Source organism: Channa argus, chromosome 10, assembly GCF_033026475.1.
Source record: "Channa argus isolate prfri chromosome 10, Channa argus male v1.0, whole genome shotgun sequence".
Classification (NCBI taxonomy): domain Eukaryota; kingdom Metazoa; phylum Chordata; class Actinopteri; order Anabantiformes; family Channidae; genus Channa; species Channa argus.
Window position 1 is genome coordinate 5554524 of NC_090206.1, and position 19805 is coordinate 5574328.

Genomic DNA, 19805 nt, shown 5'->3' on the forward strand with positions numbered 1-19805 from the left:
ATATTTCAGTAGAAGAACAGATTTTTCTAAATGCGTCACACTGCACAATGATTACTTTTAACACCAACTATACTGTGATGATTTTGATAACACAAGTATTTGAAGAGTCAGTAACGTTTTTGAACCTTTGAACTGAATAACTTTTGCTGTGCTGATTGTCATTACACTTTACACAGCAGCATTTGAAACCCAACATGCATAAAACCAAGTTGTTGTTTTTTTCCCACTTTATAATTTTCCTTCAGAAAAATGTGGCTGTTGAAAGCACCAATTCTGTTTTTCAACACTAGGGGAAGCTGCAAACCTAACTGAGTGATCTGATTTTTAACGGTTTACCGTTTATTTCCCTTTTGACTCCAAGCAGTGAAAAAAAAGTGTCATACATGTGGACAGTAGTAAAAAAAAAAAAAACCTGAGTAAACCTAAAAATGATAACTATGGCTTTAATTGTTTTTTAAATGTGTGTAATTGCTTAAATATTGTGCATGTAATTGTTTCCATAAAGGAATAATTTCTTTGGTGTTTTGCAATGTTAGAGGGAATAGAAAGTTGAGTAGGGACTTTCTGATGTGACTGCTGTTGCTGACCCAGACGATTAAAGTCAAGGAGAGGGGACAGATGACGCAAAAAATGTTGTGAAAGACAGCACAACATAGATAAACCATGTAAAGTACAAACTGTTTACTATGACTAATGTCATGTGGTTAGCAGTTGTCAAGGCAACTGATCGGCCCTAAACTGAGGAGCTGGGGACAAACAGGAAGTAGAGTGAGAACTGAGAACAGCAACTGAAACTGAAACAGCAGTTAAGTGTTCTGTTTCAGCTGAATATGATGTGTGCGTATGTTTGTGAGGAGACATCTGCTGCTCTGACAAAGAGCTAGACCACAGACACGTAAAAACTATTTTCCACTTCCACATACACACAGCTTAGTTTTGTGCCAACCTTACATGTACTAACTTGCATATCACAGCACCAAACTTCGCATTGTTATCTCAAACCTGTGCTGTAACTTCACACTGACCTCTTCCACATACACAAAAACTTGTCCTTAACTTTGTTTTTACCAGGCGTGTTTATCTCAGCAGTAACACATAAAGTTCTGTCACTCATAACCCACGAAGCTGGACTCTGATCCTCAGGATCTGCACGTAAACCTGTCAGCAACTCTAACTCTTTAGGTTCACAAAAGCATGATAAACAACTCTAAATAAATAGAAAAAAAAACAAAACGTTTTTATTCAGGTTTACATGTTCATTCACATGTAGTTTCTGTAGAAAAAAGAAAAACAAAAAAACAGTGGTGACACGACGCAATTAGCTGAGCATTTTTTTCCTTTTCTGTGAGCCGACTGGTAGAGTCATCTTATGGTATGAGAGAAACGTCGTGGTTTTGAAAACAGTGTTTCAACCTGCCAACATCCACTGTCAGTGCTGCCTTTAGGCCGTCATGTCATGTCTTTAATACACACAAACCAGCATAAATTAGACTCTGTAGACTAAGTGCACTTCAGTTATTTCTAGAGCTCTTTTTATATTATATGAAATGAATTTTTGATCCTTAGACCAAAAGCTTTAAAGATTTAACACGTAAGACACAACATTCAATTGTATTCAATACACTGATGTGAAGGCCTCGTCTGTTTACCTGCCAGGTGACACATAGTTATGGCATTAAAGTCTAAACAGACATGTTCTGATTTAATAATTATAACTACAATGCTTTATAAAATTTTCAATATGGCACTCAGAGGTTGTGATCACTCTGCTGACATCACTGAATATGCATGATTTTTTTTTTTAAAAAGCAAGCATTTTTCACCAGTTAAAAAAAACAAAAAACAAAAAAACAAAACATAGATTGCTTTAAATATTGCAGCCTGTTGAGTAGCGTTTCCACAGAGAACTATCAGGAACCACAGCACGGAAGCACACGAATAATTAGCCTACGTCTGAGTATGTGATGAGAGTTTAACAATTAAAACAACCAAAAAAAAAAAGAAAAGGCACATGAATGAAACTTTTGGTAAAAGCAATACCGTTTCTATGTTTGCTGTCAAGTACAGTCAAACCCCTGGGATTCGGTGAGATTCAATGATAATTATGTTCGTCCAGTGTTAAAATCTCCAGGAGTCTGGCTTGAAAACATTGCAGGTTCTTTATTGTTTCCAGTGGGAACTTTCAGAGCTGTTCCCACTCGAGCGTTGCTAAAGGCAAGCTGGGAAATGAAGTATGTGCTTTAGCCTGCTAGCTGCTAACAGACACAGCTTCCTGCTGTACTGCTCACTGTGCATGATTTAGAAGTTTTCACCTACTAAAATTTTCTTACTGCATTTTCTTTTAAGAAATTCTATTTAATCAGAGCCTGACGGTGAAATTAAAAAAAAAAAAAGAAAAGAAAAACTATACAATAATACAAGGAATAACTTGGTATGCTGTTGCATTTCATTTTGGAACATCTGTACACCAACTCGTCTGAGAAATGGCAGGTCGTGGCCCAGGGAGACTAGGCCTGGAAAAGAAAACAAGTGCTTCAGTCTCAGAGCGTCACACAGTCCTCTGGGATAAAACCCAAGTGCCAGTTAACACCGCAGGGATTCGCGTCTTCTTGTTTTACTCATGGAACTAAACATTACCTACAGATCTCAACTGTCACTAGCAGACTAAAGCACAATTAGTTTGAACTCAGCCACACATTGTCAAGAAGGCACACAACTTCAAAAAGGCCCTTCCTCCCCCTCGTCTCACTCGCTCTCCCACACAAACACACCCTGTCCGTAAGGTGCTGAAGCAGCTTGCAGCCATACATACATGAGCTATGTACAATATTAACATTAGGTGGCAGGAGAAAGGAGAAGCCATAAAGACGGTTCACAGTCTGTCAGTCTGTGTGTCAGTGAACTGGTCTTCTTGTCAGTTCATCACACACACACACACACACACACACACACACAAAAACAAACACACTTTCCACCGTGGGGCAGATTAATGGGGCTTTATGATTGTTATTCTTTACCTTGATGGCAGCAAAGATGTGTGTCCTGCTGCTAGTGAAGCTGGTTTGTCACCACAGATGTAATTTCCCACATTTTGTAATCAATGAATAGAATTTTTCAACTACACAATCTTCGCTCGATCCATGTGTCCCCAGGAAATGTTTTTATGTTGTGTCATAACACTTGAGTTTACACTCTTTTGTAATAGGACGCAAGTGATCTCCATACGTTACTTCCTATAATGAACTAGTTGGAAAAAAAATATTGTATGTAATTGTAGACTGTTTGCAGTATAAAACCACTAGACAGTCGATGATTAAACGGTGGATCATTATGACATTTACATGTATTCCTCCACAGCATGGTGCATGTTCAAGTGTTAGCACAAAGGAGCAGGAAAAACATCTCCTACTGACACACAGATGCAAAAGTGTCTAAGTGGGCCGTACTTAGTACAAAAGATGCGATTCCATTTACATCGCATATCTGCATTCGTGCAAGGTTCGGGAACTCTCAGACATGGGAAGATGATCAAGTTTACATCATGCAGAGACAGCCATACAAATGCCGACCATAAACTGGACCCAATCCATTTTATGGTCAAATGAAGCCATGAATAATGTCAGCAATTTTTCCAATTAAAAAAAAAAAATAAAAATAAACAACAAAGGAGGACAGTCATGGCTCAAAGAGAACCTGCAGTAAATTCTTAGGTTGTGAAGTTTGTCCCTTTGAGGCCCCACATGGCCCTGATGGAAAAAAAAGCGACATTCTCTGTCGTTCCTATGCCTTTGAGGCAGCAACGATACTCCTTCAGAGGTCAGGAAGAAGTGACATCAGAAGTTTTCATTATGACACTTGCACGCATCTCATGGGTGTGGTTGGACCCGGGAGACGTGTTAGAGTTCTGGCTGTAGGTCGGCGTCCAGCCATCAGTGTGGTAGCTGATGAGGGGGGCTGGGTCTCGCACGCTGGTGACCCTGAAGTTTGGTTTGTTGGCGCTGACAAATGTGGCCATGCCCGGAAGAGAACAACTGGGAACCCTGAGAACTGTTGTGCTGTAGTCCCGTTTCCAAATTGCACCAACACCCTGCCCATCAAAACAATTTAAAAAGAGAAGATCAAGAAGAGGAAGGTAGAGTGGCTGTGGCTAATTTCTGCTGTGGTGAAATCTTTGCTGGATTACGCTGTAAATACACCACAAATGCACTAATAACGTCACTGTAAAAATGGTCAGGGAGCTGATTCAACAGTTAGACAAAGGCAGCCGAGTTAGAAAAACTCAGGAAAAATATCTGAACATGTAACATGTTTTTAAGGACTATATTATTACAATTAAAATGTCTGACTATGAAAAGACAAGCATTGTTTACATTTAAAGTTATTACAAACATGTCCGTACTCTGAGCACTGGTAATAGATTATTGTGTGTGTATTCACTGTGGGTACAATGTACTACAAAGGACAACCATAGATCAAACTGTTTAATGTTTGACAGTTCCTGACAAAGCCCTCCCCTTTCTCAGTCTCTCGCAACATTACAGGAAGGAACACACACACACACACACACACACACACACACATATACACACACTGAGCAGTAAGGCTTAAACAGGTAAAAACCTGTTTTTCTAAAGACCAGATTAGTTAATAAATCATTCATCAATCTGTCCTCAATAAGTGTGTACAACTGGAGACTTACCTCTTTGGTTTCTTCTGTATCACTGTCTGTGTCACTACCTGTAGAAAAACAGACATAAAGTTCACTAAACTGTATTCAGGGATGAGAAATTGTTAGATTACCTACAGTACAGGCCAAAGGTTTTGACATTATCCCACTGAAATAATTGTGAAACTTTATATAAACTATACATCAGGGGGAAAGCTATAAAAAAAATACAGTAAGATAAGGAAAACAGATAAAAACAACTATAATAACAATGCACACATAGCGTCAGGAGAACATTTTCTACATTCCAACAAATGCATGTACACTTCCAAATCAGTGAAGACACATTACAAAAAAAGATTTAAAAAAAAAAGAAAAGAAAGGGAGTGACAAGAAAGGGAGTGATAATAATCTAAACTACGACTATGCCTGAAATGTAAAAGGTCCGAAAAGCTAAAACATACAGAGAAGAATAAAAGACAGAATGCGAGCAACTGTTAACTGATAGAGCCAGCTCTGCCTGAATGACTGGTTAGGAAGGAAAAGTGACTTCATACAGGTAACTACGTGACATTAACAGATCTCACAGTGTTGATGAATCACTTAATAACACTTAAAAGTCAAGATCGTGGGCTTTCGACTTGTCCCTTCAGGGGTCACCACAGCGGAACGTGTTCCGCACGTTGATTTGGCATGTGTTTTTATGCCAGATGCCCTTCCTGCTGCAACCCTCCCATTTTTGTCCGGCCTCAGACTTAAAAGTTGCAAGCTCTAAACAAAGAAATTTAAGCACCTTGTTCAGTTTCCAGTAAGATTTCTCTATATTAAAATAAGTACATTTTGCTAGTGTAAGAGGAAAATGTCCTTTCCGATGGCAGAATCACATACAGCTTGGACAATTAAAACCCCTAGCAGCCTTGTTAAAGAGTCATAGATGTGAACTGGAAAAGATTATCTTTTTCACTTTCAGCTGATTTGCCCACACTGTTCACCGCATGAGATAAAATCTGGTGATTGTAATCCACAAGATTCTTTACTTTAGTTTGATTTAGTAATACAGGATGATGTAATGAGTAATAGCACTGACTTATCTGGTCACTATCTGAACCACAATTCTGTTGGCTATTCAACATGAACAGCAACACATACAAACCAGAAAACAATAAATTTACTTCAGCCTGACGGCGAGGTGAAGCTGAAAGTTTTACCACATGACTAAGTGTGTGTGAATTCTCACCGCAGCATGAAGATACAGGAGAGATTTGCAGCGGATACGAGTGGGATGAGCTAACCATCTGCTCTTCGTTCTCAGTGGTCACCTCAATTGTCTGACAGACAAATGGCAGCTGCTCACTCGTGATAACGTGGTCTTCTACCGAACTATTGATGGCTGTGAGTGGACACACAGGACATGTTATAAGAACATGAAGACATGCATATACTGGTTTGGTTTTCCTCCTCTTTTGTTCTTTGAATTTGTGGCAATTTAGAAATCCCATTTGCAGGAAGGTTGCTAAATAAAAATGCAATGTTAAAATTAGTAATCTCCCAGTCATTTGCAAAAAATCTGAAACTTCAAAGCAAACTAACACATATTGCTCATTTTAAATTAGCCAGCAGCACCTCTCAGAAATATTGGGACAGGAACATGTTTACCATTATGATACATCACTTCTTCATTCAACAACAAACTAAGAACAAGTGCTTTTAATTTGGAAGCACTGTTTTGTCTGTTTTTAATGTAGTGACACCCAAGGGCCTCCAGACCATGGTCATTCAATACAGGCTTTTCACCATGTCCTTCTGTTCTATAAATATTGTAATTCATTAGGCCCCATAGATGATGAAACCCTGTCCCAAGTTTGAAATGTGTTGCTGCTATATAATTCAAAGTAATTATAAAAAAAAAAAAAACCTACAGAAATTCTTCGTCTGCCATGTTTTCTACCTTCTTTTGTACCATTTACGAAACATCTAATCTTTTCTGGAAATTCAGTTTGCACATTTTTGAATCAACATTGTAACAGCAGCACAGCTGCATTGTGCAATTTTTTTTCATTTGGCTTCTTACTTATTTGACTCCCATTTAAATGTGATTTCAGTTTCAATATATGTTTATTTTGCTTGCTTTGTTCAAATGCATTTCTACATGTCATTTAAGTTGAATTTTCCTTGTGCTATATGTACCAAAATAAAAAAATTGCTGCCTGTTTTCTTACAAAATAACACAATTAAAAATTAAACAGAAGTGGGTTGTGTTCTTAAATACAGGAGAGAACCAGGGAAAGTTCACAAACTTAAGAAGATACTGAAGTGGTACCTGGGGCTGCTACGGTCAGTTCTACTGCTTCCTGTTTGATCAATTCCTGTTTGCTTAAGTCAACGGGTCCACCATGAGGAGGAGCAACAGTCTTGTCTGGAGATGGAGAAGCTCCCTGAAGTTGAGAAGGCCAGAGAGTAGAAAAAGGAGAATGAAAAATCAGAGTTATGGAATATTAGACATTTGTGTTTGTGTCCAAAAGAAAAAAAAAAAAAAAAAAAACAGAAAACATGTGTGCCTGTGGTAAACCACTGTGTCATCACTACACTCAGACCAGAAGACATTTCAATCAAACTTCTACAAACAAGTATTTGACCACTTACATGCACACACACACTCATTCACACATAAACATAGCGTTCTCGTATTTTACTGAAACTCAAAGCAGCTGAAATGTAGTGACCAAGTGCAGATGGTTTTGCAGTGGTAAAGCAACAGCTGACGATTTTCTGACAAGGTAAAACTGACAAAATATACAGAACTAGTCTATTTAGCTTTCATAATCTTTTCATAACCACAGGTTACAAAGATTATCTTGATTTCTAATAAACCCTTCTGTTTAGGAGACTTCAATTTTTCTGAGTCTGATTGTAGACTTGATTTTATTTTAAAGAAATAATAAATAATAATGATGAATAAATGAATGATGAAAGTTAAAACAAAAAAGGTACAAGAGGTCAAATGAATATTAAAGGCCTAGAGTGCAATAGAGTTTTTAGAATTGTATATTTGTATTGATGCCAATTGTACCATTTTATATTTTAGATGGCTTTTCTAATTCAGTCTATGTTTTCTATTACTTTGCTTACTCTGAAAATACAGCTGCCAATCCCACATCATTATTAATTTACCAGTAGAACAAGCAGCTACTGGTTTTGCGTATGCTGCTTGAAGAGACAGAACCAAATGGGAGAGGAAAACTTGGTTACTGGCAAAATTCTTTGACAAACGTCTGTGTAATTTGGGAACCACAGCCAAAGCTGATTGTTCATGTTAGATACTCTGGAGACTTTGCCAGATCACGAGTGAGTAATATTTACAGAATTGCTCTGCACTGCTTTGCCAGGAACAAAAGGCAGCACCATTTCTTGGTAAAGAAAATATTTTGATAGTTTGGCTGAAAACTAGCCAGAAAAAAAAGATACTTTTAGAAACTACATTAGAATTACCTCTACTGCAGTTTTAATGACTCCAATCATGCTGCTGTTTGTTAAGGAAACTACTCAAAGCACAATATTTCATGTATTTAAAAGCTGTTATGTTAGACGAAATGTGAATGTTACATGTCCCTAAAGACCAATCCTGTCTCCTGCAAAGTGTTGTGTATTTCATGTGTGAGAAGACTTTTCTTTGTCTACCTCTTTATTTCCCTTAGGCCTCCCGTCCTTGTCTGTTTTCTTCTTTCCTAAATGGACACACAGGAACAAAAAAAAAGAATTTCCAGCTTTCATAGCTTGTAAAGTGAACCACAAACTCTAAATTTTGCTGTGAGATGTGCTATTGCTGACCAGCAGCTCACTGGATAGGTACAAACTGAGGTTACAGTTAGCCCGTGATCTGCTTCTTCTGCTTTGTACAGCAGCTGCTATTACAGGTGCTCGGGTCAATATACAAAATACACTTTGTAGTCACGCCTATTATGCTAACAACATTTTCTAATGCAAGCAGACAGAAGCCAGCTAAATTTGAACAAAAAGTTATTTTATGTAGTATAAAAAATGCTGGGGAAAAAACAAGATTAATCTGTAAACATGTGTATAGTGCAAAAAATGTAGATTAGGTATTTCTCTGTAATCCAACTGAGCTCAGTATCAGCTGCAGCAGCACTGACCTTTTTTCAAGCTTCTTTCTGTGGAAGACAGCATCTTATAAACTCTGAAGGCATTAGTTCCCTTTTTGATGCTTTTATCCTTCACCTCCTCAATGTCTGGTAGGCTGTTCATGGCACAGCGGAAATTAGCCTTCCACGTTTTGGGGTCTGGACGGTCTATACCTGGCTGGTACTTACCTACACATTAAAAAAAAACAAAAAAAAAAAAACACACGGTTAACAAATCTGAATTGTGGATCGTTTTTCATTTCATAATTACTTAATAGAATCCATGGTGGACACTTCAAAAATTAATAATAATCTGCTGATTCTGGCTGCTTTATACACACATGTGATGAAAATGAGGAGTATTTTACACTGCCACATTTAGGATACAAAAAAAATTGGTTTATAAAATCTTTATTTTTACAATTCAACTGATTTTAAAGAATTTTATTTCTCTGATGAGGCAAAGACTTGAGGTATTTCCATCTTTTACAGAGCCACTGCATGCTTACTTACAAAGGCATACAAAGCATGAAGAAAGCTTCCTGTGGCTGAACCAAATGGGACATTCCTACAGCTTGAGAACTTTGATTTCTTACCCAGAATTGTTAAGTAAACCGAGAGATTATTTGATTTGAGACAGAGAAGTGAAAATGAAACCCACTGAAAAGGAGAATCAGAACGTTTTAATTATAGTTGAATCTGTGTGTTACCCGTGTGTATGGCCCATCTCATGAAGAGTGGTGCATCTTTCTCCAGGTCCCAGCCATGGCGTGCAGCATGCATCCATGGGATCTGGAAGATTCGTTTTTCCTAGAAACATGCACATATTGTCAGCTATTAAATTATACTAATTGTATGAGTCTATGTGTTCACACTGGAGCATATTCTTACTTTGTTAACCCATTTGAGTCCTGGTATCTGAGAAGAGTTTATTTGTTCCTCCAGCCACGGCCGCATCCTCATTCGCTCCACTGGCATTGTTGCCTGTGAAGACACAAAATAATTTATGTCATACAGTGTACAATAACACGTGATTCTATGATGACAGCAGGACGGTGGTTTTTTTAAGAGATGAACATATCATATATTATTTTAATAGAATAGGGAAATGTGTAATAAGACAAATAAAGAAAACAATGCAAAGGCCACCACATAATGGCTATAAAGGCTGTAAGAGGAAGTAAACACCTTTTCTATTCAAACAATTAATCTTAGTGAGCAAAACAAAAGGAAAGTGTTAAATCAAACCTGTCTGTGGTTGTAAAGATAAAATTCCTGCCTAGGTTCACTCCTTAATTTGTGTTGTAAAAAAAACAAAACATTAGAGTCACCACAAAATTGTCAAATCATGCCTGTAACTGAAAGCCATGTAGCCCACTCCAAGACACAACCCCACAACAACATAATATTTCAAACAAAGAAAAATGAAACGACATGGAGATAAAAGATAAAAGATAACGAACATTGCACGTTCAACTTTGGCCTCCCCGACCCAGATTACTGGATTTAGGAGGAGGGTTATGATCCCTGACCAAAGTGTGATGGGCAAGAAGAGAGAGTGCCTGACACTCCCCGCACACATTACAACATGCCAACACGCTGCATACTGACAGGAATGAGCTCCCTAACAGGTCAAACAAGGTGACATGGCACAGTGTCAGACACTCAACATCATCCCTTTTGAGTTGAAACATCCAGCTGCATCCGGCTTACTGCTCACTCAAACACAGTTACAAAGTCACTGCAGTAGAAAAACCTGCTCTGATAAGATTATGCTTTTATGACATTAACGTAACATGTTTCGAACCAACACTGCCACATATTACACCCTGTATAAAAAGTGTTGGTTAGTGCCTGGTTGCACAATAAGAGATACCGAATATACCTGATTTAGAAAGATGGAAATAAACTGTCTCAGTAGTCAAGTTGGGAAACGCTTGTAAGGCTGAGAATTTTGTGTGAGGGGGGGGGGGGGGGGGGGGGGGACACAGTAATACATTATGGCTAAGCATTGAAATTATGATTACAGCCTTACAGTGTCTAAAAGGGAATTTGAATTTCAGTTCGAACTGAAAACCACAAGTGAAAATAATTGCTGAATGACTAAAAACAAATTGCTAAGTTCCCCAACAAAGTAAGTTATCTGTAATATATTCCACGTAAGTCACTGCAGTCCCTTCATGCACAAACAGCCGAATACAGCACAGATTCCCAACGTGGTTCGTTTCTTCTTTCCAAAGACCTAAAAGTTAATGCAGTTTTTCAGTTCCAATATTACAGAGGATTTAAACTTTTTAAAAGTCCTCCCGTATTACTTGGCAACAAATAATAGAACAAGCTCTCGCCATATTTCCAATGGCTATTAGTAAATGTTACTAACAGCTTTATTAACGAGAGTCGCGTTCGAATTAGCAAATGGGGGCCAAGTCAAAAGTTACGCGCGATTTGTGTATCCACCGTTTGCTTGCGTGGTGTCCACCAACAACTGAGCCAAAAGTGAAAATAAATGCCATATCTACTCATTAAACGGAGAGAATACTGCAGTCCTACTTTCACTTACAGAACAGAGCGAGCTAGGGACCCGTCACGTCGACCTGTAGGAAGTCAGCGCGAGTGCAAGTCAACAGCCTTAATATGCGGAAATTAAATGTTACCTGTTCAGTTCGGACGGCCTGCGCCTTCACAGTCCTGCTGTCGGAATAACGAGCGCGGCTCAACTTGGACAAGTTGCCTTATTTGTGGTTTTAAGAAGGAAAATGGAAAGTGTGTTCGTCGTTTATTTCTGTTTCTGTCCAGACCGAAAGCAAAACAACGGTTGCTTCGGGAAGTGGGGCTCGAGCTGGAAATCCCCCTCCTGCTCTCGTGCTCCCTCGCACAGGGCGGATCTCGAACGCAGTCGCGGAAGTCTCTTGTCCGCCTGCGCGCGGCCCAGAAAAAAAACCACAGACATGAAGAGGGCTCACTCTGCTCTCGTTTTTTAGACCCAAATATCTTCTCTCTTTTTTTAAGTTCCACGCTAATAAACCTGTATGTAAATAAACCAGCAGTAGCAAAAACGTTGATTTCTAATTATCGTTCCTTGACAATACTTACATAATAATTTTAAAAACAACGCAGCATTACAACGGAATTTCATTGTTTAGCAATGTTAGTGTTACATCAGTGGTTCTCAAAGCCTGGTCTTCTAAGGACGCCTGCTCGGCTTATTTTGAAACTAGCCGAGCAGGCGTCCTGATCACCTGCCCGACAGGGGATCAGTGGGTGGGGCCGAGATAAACAACCGTCGCATTATACAAATGCTATAATGCAAAACTCTGATGGGGTTGACCTGCTTCTTCATCTGATTATGCTGCACTTTGTGCAAATGCACATAAAAAAAAAGCATCTTTGTTATTATAAATACAAATCCCAATATTTACATAGGCTACAACACTACAAAAAGCCCTGCTCTGCTCTCCCATCATCTGCTACGTTTCTAAAAAATCAACGGCTCTCGGTCTTGTCCCTTCGGGGGTCTCCACAGCGGAATGCCATGTGTTTTTACGTCCCTGCCGTAACCCTCCCATTTTAGACGGGCTCGGGCACCAAGGTGGCCCTTTCCTGGATCCATTAGGTCCCCTATAACCACCCTATTGGTTAATTTGAAATTAAAATAAATAAGAATATAATAACATCTGACTGTTTACAAGAAGCTCACACTAAAAACTGTAAATATCTCTGCTTTGTTGCTCTGTGAGGTGGACTTGTCTTTGAAATATGTTCCCACTAAACACTACTTTTTAGAAAGTGGCAGCAGCAATCTATTTTATAGTGTGTTTATGGCGGATTTAGGAAAGTTTATAGTTTTTATTGTCATTTAATCTCTCCCTGCCCCGTCTATGGCTGATTACCTGGAACAGGTGTGTTTAGTCAATGGGAAGCTGGAAAACACCACTTCAGTCTTACTCTACTCCACCTTCAACTAAGATGGTATCTTGCAGCTTCCCATTGACTGAACACACCTCATCCAGGTGATCAGCAGTGGGTAGTGCAGGGATAGATGGAGAACGAGTAGGGGTCACTGAAGGCCAGTTGGCTTTCTCTTATCAGATTTAGAAACACAATTAACGTTTCACCCCTGCAAAGCTAAATTATCGCGATCAACTGCTGCAATGATCTGCCGATCGTCACTGCATGATGAGCGAACTAATTAAGAAGAGCACATGGCGCTATCATGAGCCCCCCGCTTTTGAACCCAATTATTGGTGAACATAGACGATCTTTGAGCTGGATTTCATTTTCACTTCCTCCATCACCTCCTCCCCCCATCCAGCCATTTCTGCGCGGCTGATGGTGGAAACGAAACTAGAAACTTTAGGTAAAACGTTTGTGTACGTCTCTGTGTGTTACCCATCTGCAGGTAGCTGGAAAGTGCAGGGTTTTTATTTATAACCCTACTCTGAATTGTCGAGCAGATGAGACAAAATCACCAAAGTGCCTTGTATATTGATCACAAGAGATTTAATAATAAAAGTGCACTGATATAAATGTGCACCTGGTTACAAATGCAATTCTATTTACATTTTTGATGCTATTAATAATAATGCAAAAGTATTCAATTTGTTGTAAACTGGTGTTGCTAAAGCTAAAGTTATATTTTTACTGATCTGATCCGAGTTTTTAAAACTACAGGGACAGAAAATGTGACGTTTTAAAGGTTATCTGCTAACTGGGTCAGGTTACAGCCATCTGCATAAGGTCAGGGTTATTTCTTTTTAACACACACACACACACACACACACACACACATATTCTATGTCATGCCATGTGTAGTATAATTATTGACTTAAACAGAAATAAGAGACCAGCAGTTGATTATCTCAGCAATCAAAAGTCATAAAGAAAACTTCTATTCATTTCTATGCATGTTAACAGTTGTAGAGTGGTCTGTTCTGTGCTGTCAAGGTTCAGTTCCCACAAGTTCAGTTCCTGGAACAGCAATTCTCAGACTGCTGATTCATTAAAGAACCACAGAAGTACACTTGGGTGTTTCTCTGGCTTCCTCTAGTGGTTGCATATCCATGTGCAACCACTGCATTACAAAATCATTCTCTTTTTTTAAATAACTTTAATATAACTCAGAGCCAAAAATAAAATACAGGCTTGATAACACCAACTTTTATCAGACTTATGTTTGAGAAGAACGTCTATCACTTTACTCTAAGACTTAAAAAAAATGCCAGTATACATGAAATAACAGATTTTGAAATAAAAATTATTTTCTTAAAAACATTGAGGATTGAAAATCACAAAAAGACAAGTATCAACTTCTAAAACATTTCCCACAATAAACAACTGTGTTCAGCTTTTAGGCAAGCTCTCATTATTTGGTTATATTTTTATATTAAGGTAAAAATAAAATCAATCTATCTCAGAGTCACTGAAAGTTGTAATAAATAAAGACCAGACAAAAACAGTAAACCTACATTAGATCTTTGATCACTTAAAAAGGGAAACTCATATTCTGCATATACAAATATTTAAAGCATAATTTTTTCTTGCTCAGCTCACATAAGGTTCATTTATCATCAGATGCTTCCTATAATATAAAACTTCGAAGAGACAAATATCACTTCCAGAAAAAGACAGTTTCCTTTCAGAACATTTAAGGACACAATCAGTGATCTGTTTTTGTTTGTGGATATGGAGCATTTACAAAATGGTCAAAAAAAGAAACAAGTCTGGTGAAGTAATTGTTTGTTAGGTATTGCCAATATACCACATTATTTATGTAGTGAAAACAAATGGCAGTGTCTGATTGAAGAAACATCCCTTAAAAATCACCCCAACATACTTTAGTATTTATTCTGTAAGACACGATTTTAAAAAATGGGCCGGGTCTTCATTACCAAGCACCTAAAAATACATTTTATTGTTTTCATTTTAACATAAATCTAAAATTGATCTTTATGGTGATGCACATTTTACTTATAGTGAATCTCAAAACCACAACCCCTACAAACCTGTCATGTGGCCAAAAAGAGTAGAAATCTAACAAATACCTTTAAAAGGTAAAACACAGAGATATGAAAAGAGTAATAACAATAGCACAAGGATTTTTTTTTTTAATCTAGCCAGGAAGGTACACATCTTTAGTCAGCATCGAAATGATGCAAGGGATCTGCTTTTTGCCACTAAATCCAGGTAAAGTGGAGGAAGACTCAAACTGCAGCGCCACCCTGTGGTTGACTCGGGTCATGATCTGCATCAGATCCAGCTTTCCTTTGTACATCTCCAAGATCTGACACAATGACTGGATGAACCATGAACCGTTGAATGTGTTTCTCCATGAGTAGTAGCCTACAGCAAAATTCACAGTTTTACTACTATTAGAATAGTAAATGGTAAATGGTCTGCACTTATATATAGTGCTTTTCTACCTATTGATACTCAAAGCGCTTTACACTGCTTCTTATTCACCCATTCACTCAAAATCAAAACACTCTTGGACCGATGGGGGTCCAGTGAGCGTTGGCCAACAACGAAGTTGGGGTTCAGTGTCTTGCTCAAGGAAGCTGTGACATGTGACCGGAGGAGCCAGGGATTGAACCAACACCTGCGAGATTGGTGGACAACCGCTCTACCTTCCTGCGCCACGGTCGCCATAGTAATGTGCACACAGTGACAAAGTGTAGTCCTGAGTGTCCAGCTATTAATGTCAGTTAATGAATATATATTTTTGACAGTGTTGGTATAAAACCCAGTGTCATTTACCTGGAGCAGTGGAATAAGCATACAGGAAATCTGCCTCCACAGGAATCCTCTCGGATTTTTCCTCTGCTACAGAGTCTGTCTCAGTGCAGGCCCCAGCATCCAGCTCTGTACCACGACATGCCTTTAAACAGGACACCAAAGCAGGGGGACAGGGAATTCACATATATCTACATTAACTATGAGTGTGTGAACCAAAACAGAAACATTAATAGCAACTGAAGCAATTTCAGTTTGATTGCAGTCTCACAAATACCAAGCAATGACACATAACTTGCCCATAAAATGTTGAGGTTTTTGTATTTCAAACTTGCCATCAAGTACTTACAAAATCAAGATGAAGTCTCTTTCAGACCTTTATTAAAATAGGGACAAAAAACATTACTAATACGCCCAGTTTCCAAAAAAGTTGGGCTGTGTAAACTAAATAAAAGACAGCATGCCTTGATTTCTAAATCGCTTAAAACATATTTTTGTTAGTTGTACAAAAACAACATATCAAATGTGGAAACTGGGAATAGTTGAAAAAAAGGCATAAATTTGATACTACACTGCGTCGCATCACCTCTTCTTTTAACAACACTAAGTGACAAATTGGTTGAGCAGTTGGTCCTATTTTTTTTTACTTCATAATTTTGCAGATGTTTTTATTTTTTACTACTTTTTTTTTTTTTTTACCTTTTTTTACTACTGTACCATGTAAGAGCAGAATGTTGTTTGACATTGTGTTGCTGAAATAAACCAAGCATTCTCTGGCAGGATATGCTGAAAGCGTCAGCTTCTCTGAGACTTCTCTTTCTTTAAACCCAATCAGGACACTAACCTGTTGCTAATTAGCTAATTAGCTAATCCTTGCTAATTTTAGCAATATACAACTTTTCAAGTCTTTTGTTCCCCCATCCTAACTTTTTAAAAACGTGTTGCTGGCATTAAATACATGAATAATGTGAGCAGATATTTTCTAAAACTTATCAAATGTTTCAGTTTCAATTATACGATGTGCTATCTTTAAATTACCCTATTTAGAAACAAACGTAGCTTTGAAATGATTTACAAATCATAGCATTCTTTTTTTATGTACATGTTCACAGAAACAGGGTTGTGCAAACTTCTCGGTACAACACAAGCCCATTAGAATTGATGGTACGTGAGTATCTGTGTGTGGCAACGTATAACTCACCTGTATGAAGAAAAGCTTTGGTTTCCCAATCAGACTTCTGCAGGAATGTCCTTTAAAGAATTTGGTCAGGTTTTCAAACTTTTCTGGGCCGTCAGTTCCATATATCACCCCCTCATCTCCATGACTTAGGAACACACACACAAATGATGCACTATTTCCGTGGTCCTCCTTAGATACTAAAAACAGACACAAGAATAGGAAGAGAAAACGGTTTCACAATCAATAAAGATACTTTTTCCTCACTGATATAATTGTTGCATGTGTAGTGAACATTGTTGACAACACCTGATAATTGTGTTTGGAAAATGGACTTCTTAACTGGACCACAAATACCAGGGAAAGAATGAGTGTTGCTAACCGGATTCTACATGGTTCTACAAATAAACTATGTGTGTTGTAGTTTATTTGTAGTTTCTATTACCATTCCACAGCAGTTTTACCATCTGTTTCACAGTCTGGTCATTGACGACTCGAGTTTCATATCCCAGATCAGTGAAGGTCTTTTTGGCTAAAGCGGCATCAACATCAGTCCCATCACGTGTACTCATGCCTAGAGAGACGCAAGTAGAAAAACACACATCTTCAATATAAGAGGAAAAACGCAGTTGCTCAGGCAGTGTGTGGACCCTCACTCGCTCAGAACCATCAGTACAAAAAGGCTAATTTCTCTACGTGGAGTAGAGCGCGAAGGAAAAGCAGAGGAGGTGTAGCTGCAGGTCCTGTGAATTAAAATGCATTCATGAAACTGGCAAACTGGGTCTTTAATGGCTGACTGCAGAGCTGAAACAACTACTTGGCTTCAACTTGTCAGAGCGGGAAAACGTCAGTGCGTCAGTGAAAGGAACCTCTCAACATGCAACAGTCAAAGCAGCAATGTAAAAAATGTGGAGAACAGGACACGCGTGGAACCCTGAACATTTTTAAGCTGGATTTACCAAAAGTACAGAAAAATGTCCAAAACCGACTCCACAGATGCATTTACAGTAGCTGTGTGACCATGAAATGAAGACGTGAAGGCGTGTGTGTGAATTAGTGCACATGAATAAGTGAATGGATGTATTTACGTGTGCTTTTGTGGAAGTTCTTGTTGTTGATTATCAAACAGACGCCAAGCCGGGGGTAGTCCATCTTGTAGCAGTAAGAGTCAGAGTCCGCTACTTTAGTGCTGCTCTTGTGAACAGAGTCCACTTCCTCAGCAGTCGTACTACGGCCTGTGGCTGCTGCACTGGGCCTGGAAATGTACACATATTTACACAGACTCATGTCGACCTACATTCAAACCTGAAGAACTTGTTTACTATCACTCTTGCAGAGGCCTTTTAAACACGTTTCGACAACTCGGGGTAAAAACATGTTTAACTAGATCGTCTGCAACCAGTTTGCTCAAGCCTAAATCAAAGCAGTGCAAATATGATCAAATGTCCCGCGACAAAATTGGATTTTCAAAATGAGTTTTTAATAGAAATTGAAATGATGAACAGTCCACACTGTAGCAAACAGAGCAGGCAATTATCATAGAATTGTTTTATGGTAAATTAATTATTTAAAGCAAATTCATTAACAGAAAGACCATCTAAAACAGACATAAAGAAAATGGTTGCAATTAATTAAAAACCAACAAAACATATGTCAGTCTTATTGGAGCATAGGGTCCTGTGACCTTATGTGAAGCCCAGCATAGCATCTGACCCCTTTGAAAATACCTGTTGAGGTGTGCAGGGATGTTAAGTAGGTAAAGTGAGCAGCACTACCTGAGAATAGTTAACCTTTAGTAGTCATTTACATTTAGACATCTGGCGCGTTTATCCAAAAAGCAGCAAAATATTATTTTATAAGAAAACATGAATCAAGGGTGATATGAGAAGAAATATTTGTTTCATGAGATGCAGGTGTAAGATGATAGATTTGTTTTAACTGTAATTACTTTTTCCAAAATGCTAAGGCATCGATGGTGTCCCCTTCACTGTGCTCCTCTCCGTCGTGAAACTCAGCCATGTTCCTACAGACTCAAAAAGAGAAACAATCGAGATTTAGAGACGTCAAGGTAAAGTTAAAAATAAAAAAAAGCTCCTTGCAGTAAAACCCCAACCAAACCGAAACTGCTATTTTAATAATAATAATAATATGTGCACATGTAGATGCCCCTCCCTCCCTTCAGGTCATATTCAGGTCATACAGATCATGAGAGAACAAAAGTGAAAATAAGCCTTTGACTTTATTGTGTTTCCATCTACCTTAGTGTCCAGTGTAAACCAGACAAAGAAAGCAACAGTAAAAGTAAGTGAACTGTGACTATAGAGGAGTAAATCCAGCACAATCATGACATCAGTTCTCATCAGTTCTAAAAACTAAGAATTCTACTAAGAACTAAGAATTGTGTGGTGAATTCAAGTTGGAATTCACCACACTAAAGGAAACCGCAATGGTTGCTTCAAATCACCGAAAAAGCCAAAAGGTCGTTTTATGTCAGTTGTTAATACTAAGTCAGTAACAGCTCAAATTGCCTGTATCACATAAAACATCTATATAAAGGTGTTTTTATACTGTTTTATAACAGGCTAATGACGAAGCTGTTGATAAATCAGGTAACTATTTATATCTTATCAGCAAATGTTAACGCTAAGTCAGCAAAAGCGAACCCGTTAACAAAAATCATACTTTTCGTTCAAACTTTCCAAGTGACGACATATAATGAAACTGTAGCGTCATAAAGTTACACACTTACGTTACTTTCGAAACATTTCGCCAGGTGCTTCCCACACATTACTAGGCCAAAAATAAAAGTACCTGAATGTTCCAGTTTCGTTTAACTCTAAATAGTAAATAACATCATATCTATGTTCGGCAGCTTTAAACACAGTAAACTCACCTTATGTGTGAGACGCTTGCGGAATAAACCTTTTACCAGCTCAATTAAGTAACTAAGGAAATTCTTTATCGTGAAGCCTCAGACTTTCCGACCGGAGGGCGGAACAAACGTCTGTCGAAGCCAAGCAAAGCTCACTATTATCAGTCAAGCGAAACTAATCGGGAGCTGCATGGGTGTGTCCAGCTTTTAATAAAATAACAT

General features: G+C 38.3%; 2 protein-coding genes across 6 annotated transcripts; both read right to left on the minus strand.

Annotated features, from left to right (window-relative positions):
• Positions 1–1212: 1212 nt before the first annotated feature.
• Positions 1213–11707, minus strand: irf2b (interferon regulatory factor 2b). Of its 4 annotated transcripts, none has more exons than XR_010915380.1 (10): positions 11460–11707; positions 9697–9789; positions 9516–9615; positions 8818–8994; positions 8345–8391; positions 6987–7101; positions 5904–6056; positions 5284–5437; positions 4700–4737; positions 3985–4087 (listed from the first exon to the last, which is right to left on the minus strand). XR_010915380.1 is itself a non-coding variant. In XM_067518617.1 (9 exons), exons 2-9 carry the CDS (start codon positions 9781–9783, stop codon positions 3818–3820), a joined length of 987 nt encoding a protein of 328 aa, XP_067374718.1. In that variant the 5' UTR covers positions 9784–9789; positions 11460–11703; the 3' UTR covers positions 1213–3817. The 4 variants fall into 4 exon arrangements, 2 of the variants coding, with proteins under 2 accessions (XP_067374718.1, XP_067374719.1); XR_010915379.1 differs by having other exon boundaries at positions 3991–4087; positions 5254–5437; XM_067518617.1 differs by lacking the exon at positions 5284–5437 and having other exon boundaries at positions 1213–4087; positions 11460–11703.
• Positions 11708–13568: 1861 nt separating this feature from the next.
• On the minus strand, positions 13569–19744 carry LOC137134290 (caspase-3-like). 2 transcript variants are annotated; one of them, XM_067518957.1, is made up of 7 exons: positions 19605–19744; positions 18660–18741; positions 17800–17966; positions 17157–17285; positions 16736–16911; positions 15559–15679; positions 13569–15144 (listed from the first exon to the last, which is right to left on the minus strand). In XM_067518957.1, exons 2-7 carry the CDS (start codon positions 18728–18730, stop codon positions 14915–14917), a joined length of 894 nt encoding a protein of 297 aa, XP_067375058.1. In that variant the 5' UTR covers positions 18731–18741; positions 19605–19744; the 3' UTR covers positions 13569–14914. The 2 variants fall into 2 exon arrangements, with proteins under 2 accessions (XP_067375058.1, XP_067375056.1); XM_067518955.1 differs by having other exon boundaries at positions 18660–18734; positions 19605–19739.
• Positions 19745–19805: the final 61 nt, after the last annotated feature.

Coding starts and splice junctions, on each gene's coding strand:
- irf2b (XM_067518617.1), bottom strand. CDS start 9,783: ATGCCAGTGGAGCGAATGAGGATGCGGCCGTGGCTGGAGGAACAAATA. Junction 9,616..9,696: donor GACTCAAATGGGTTAACAAA/GTAAGAATATGC, acceptor GCATGTTTCTAG/GAAAAACGAATCTTCCAGAT. Junction 8,392..8,817: donor AGAAAGAAGCTTGAAAAAAG/GTCAGTGCTGCT, acceptor GTGTCCATTTAG/GAAAGAAGAAAACAGACAAG.
- LOC137134290 (XM_067518957.1), bottom strand. CDS start 18,730: ATGGCTGAGTTTCACGACGGAGAGGAGCACAGTGAAGGGGACACCATC. Junction 16,912..17,156: donor GGTAAAACTGCTGTGGAATG/GTAATAGAAACT, acceptor GTCTGTTTTTAG/TATCTAAGGAGGACCACGGA. Junction 15,145..15,558: donor TGCTTATTCCACTGCTCCAG/GTAAATGACACT, acceptor ATTTTGCTGTAG/GCTACTACTCATGGAGAAAC.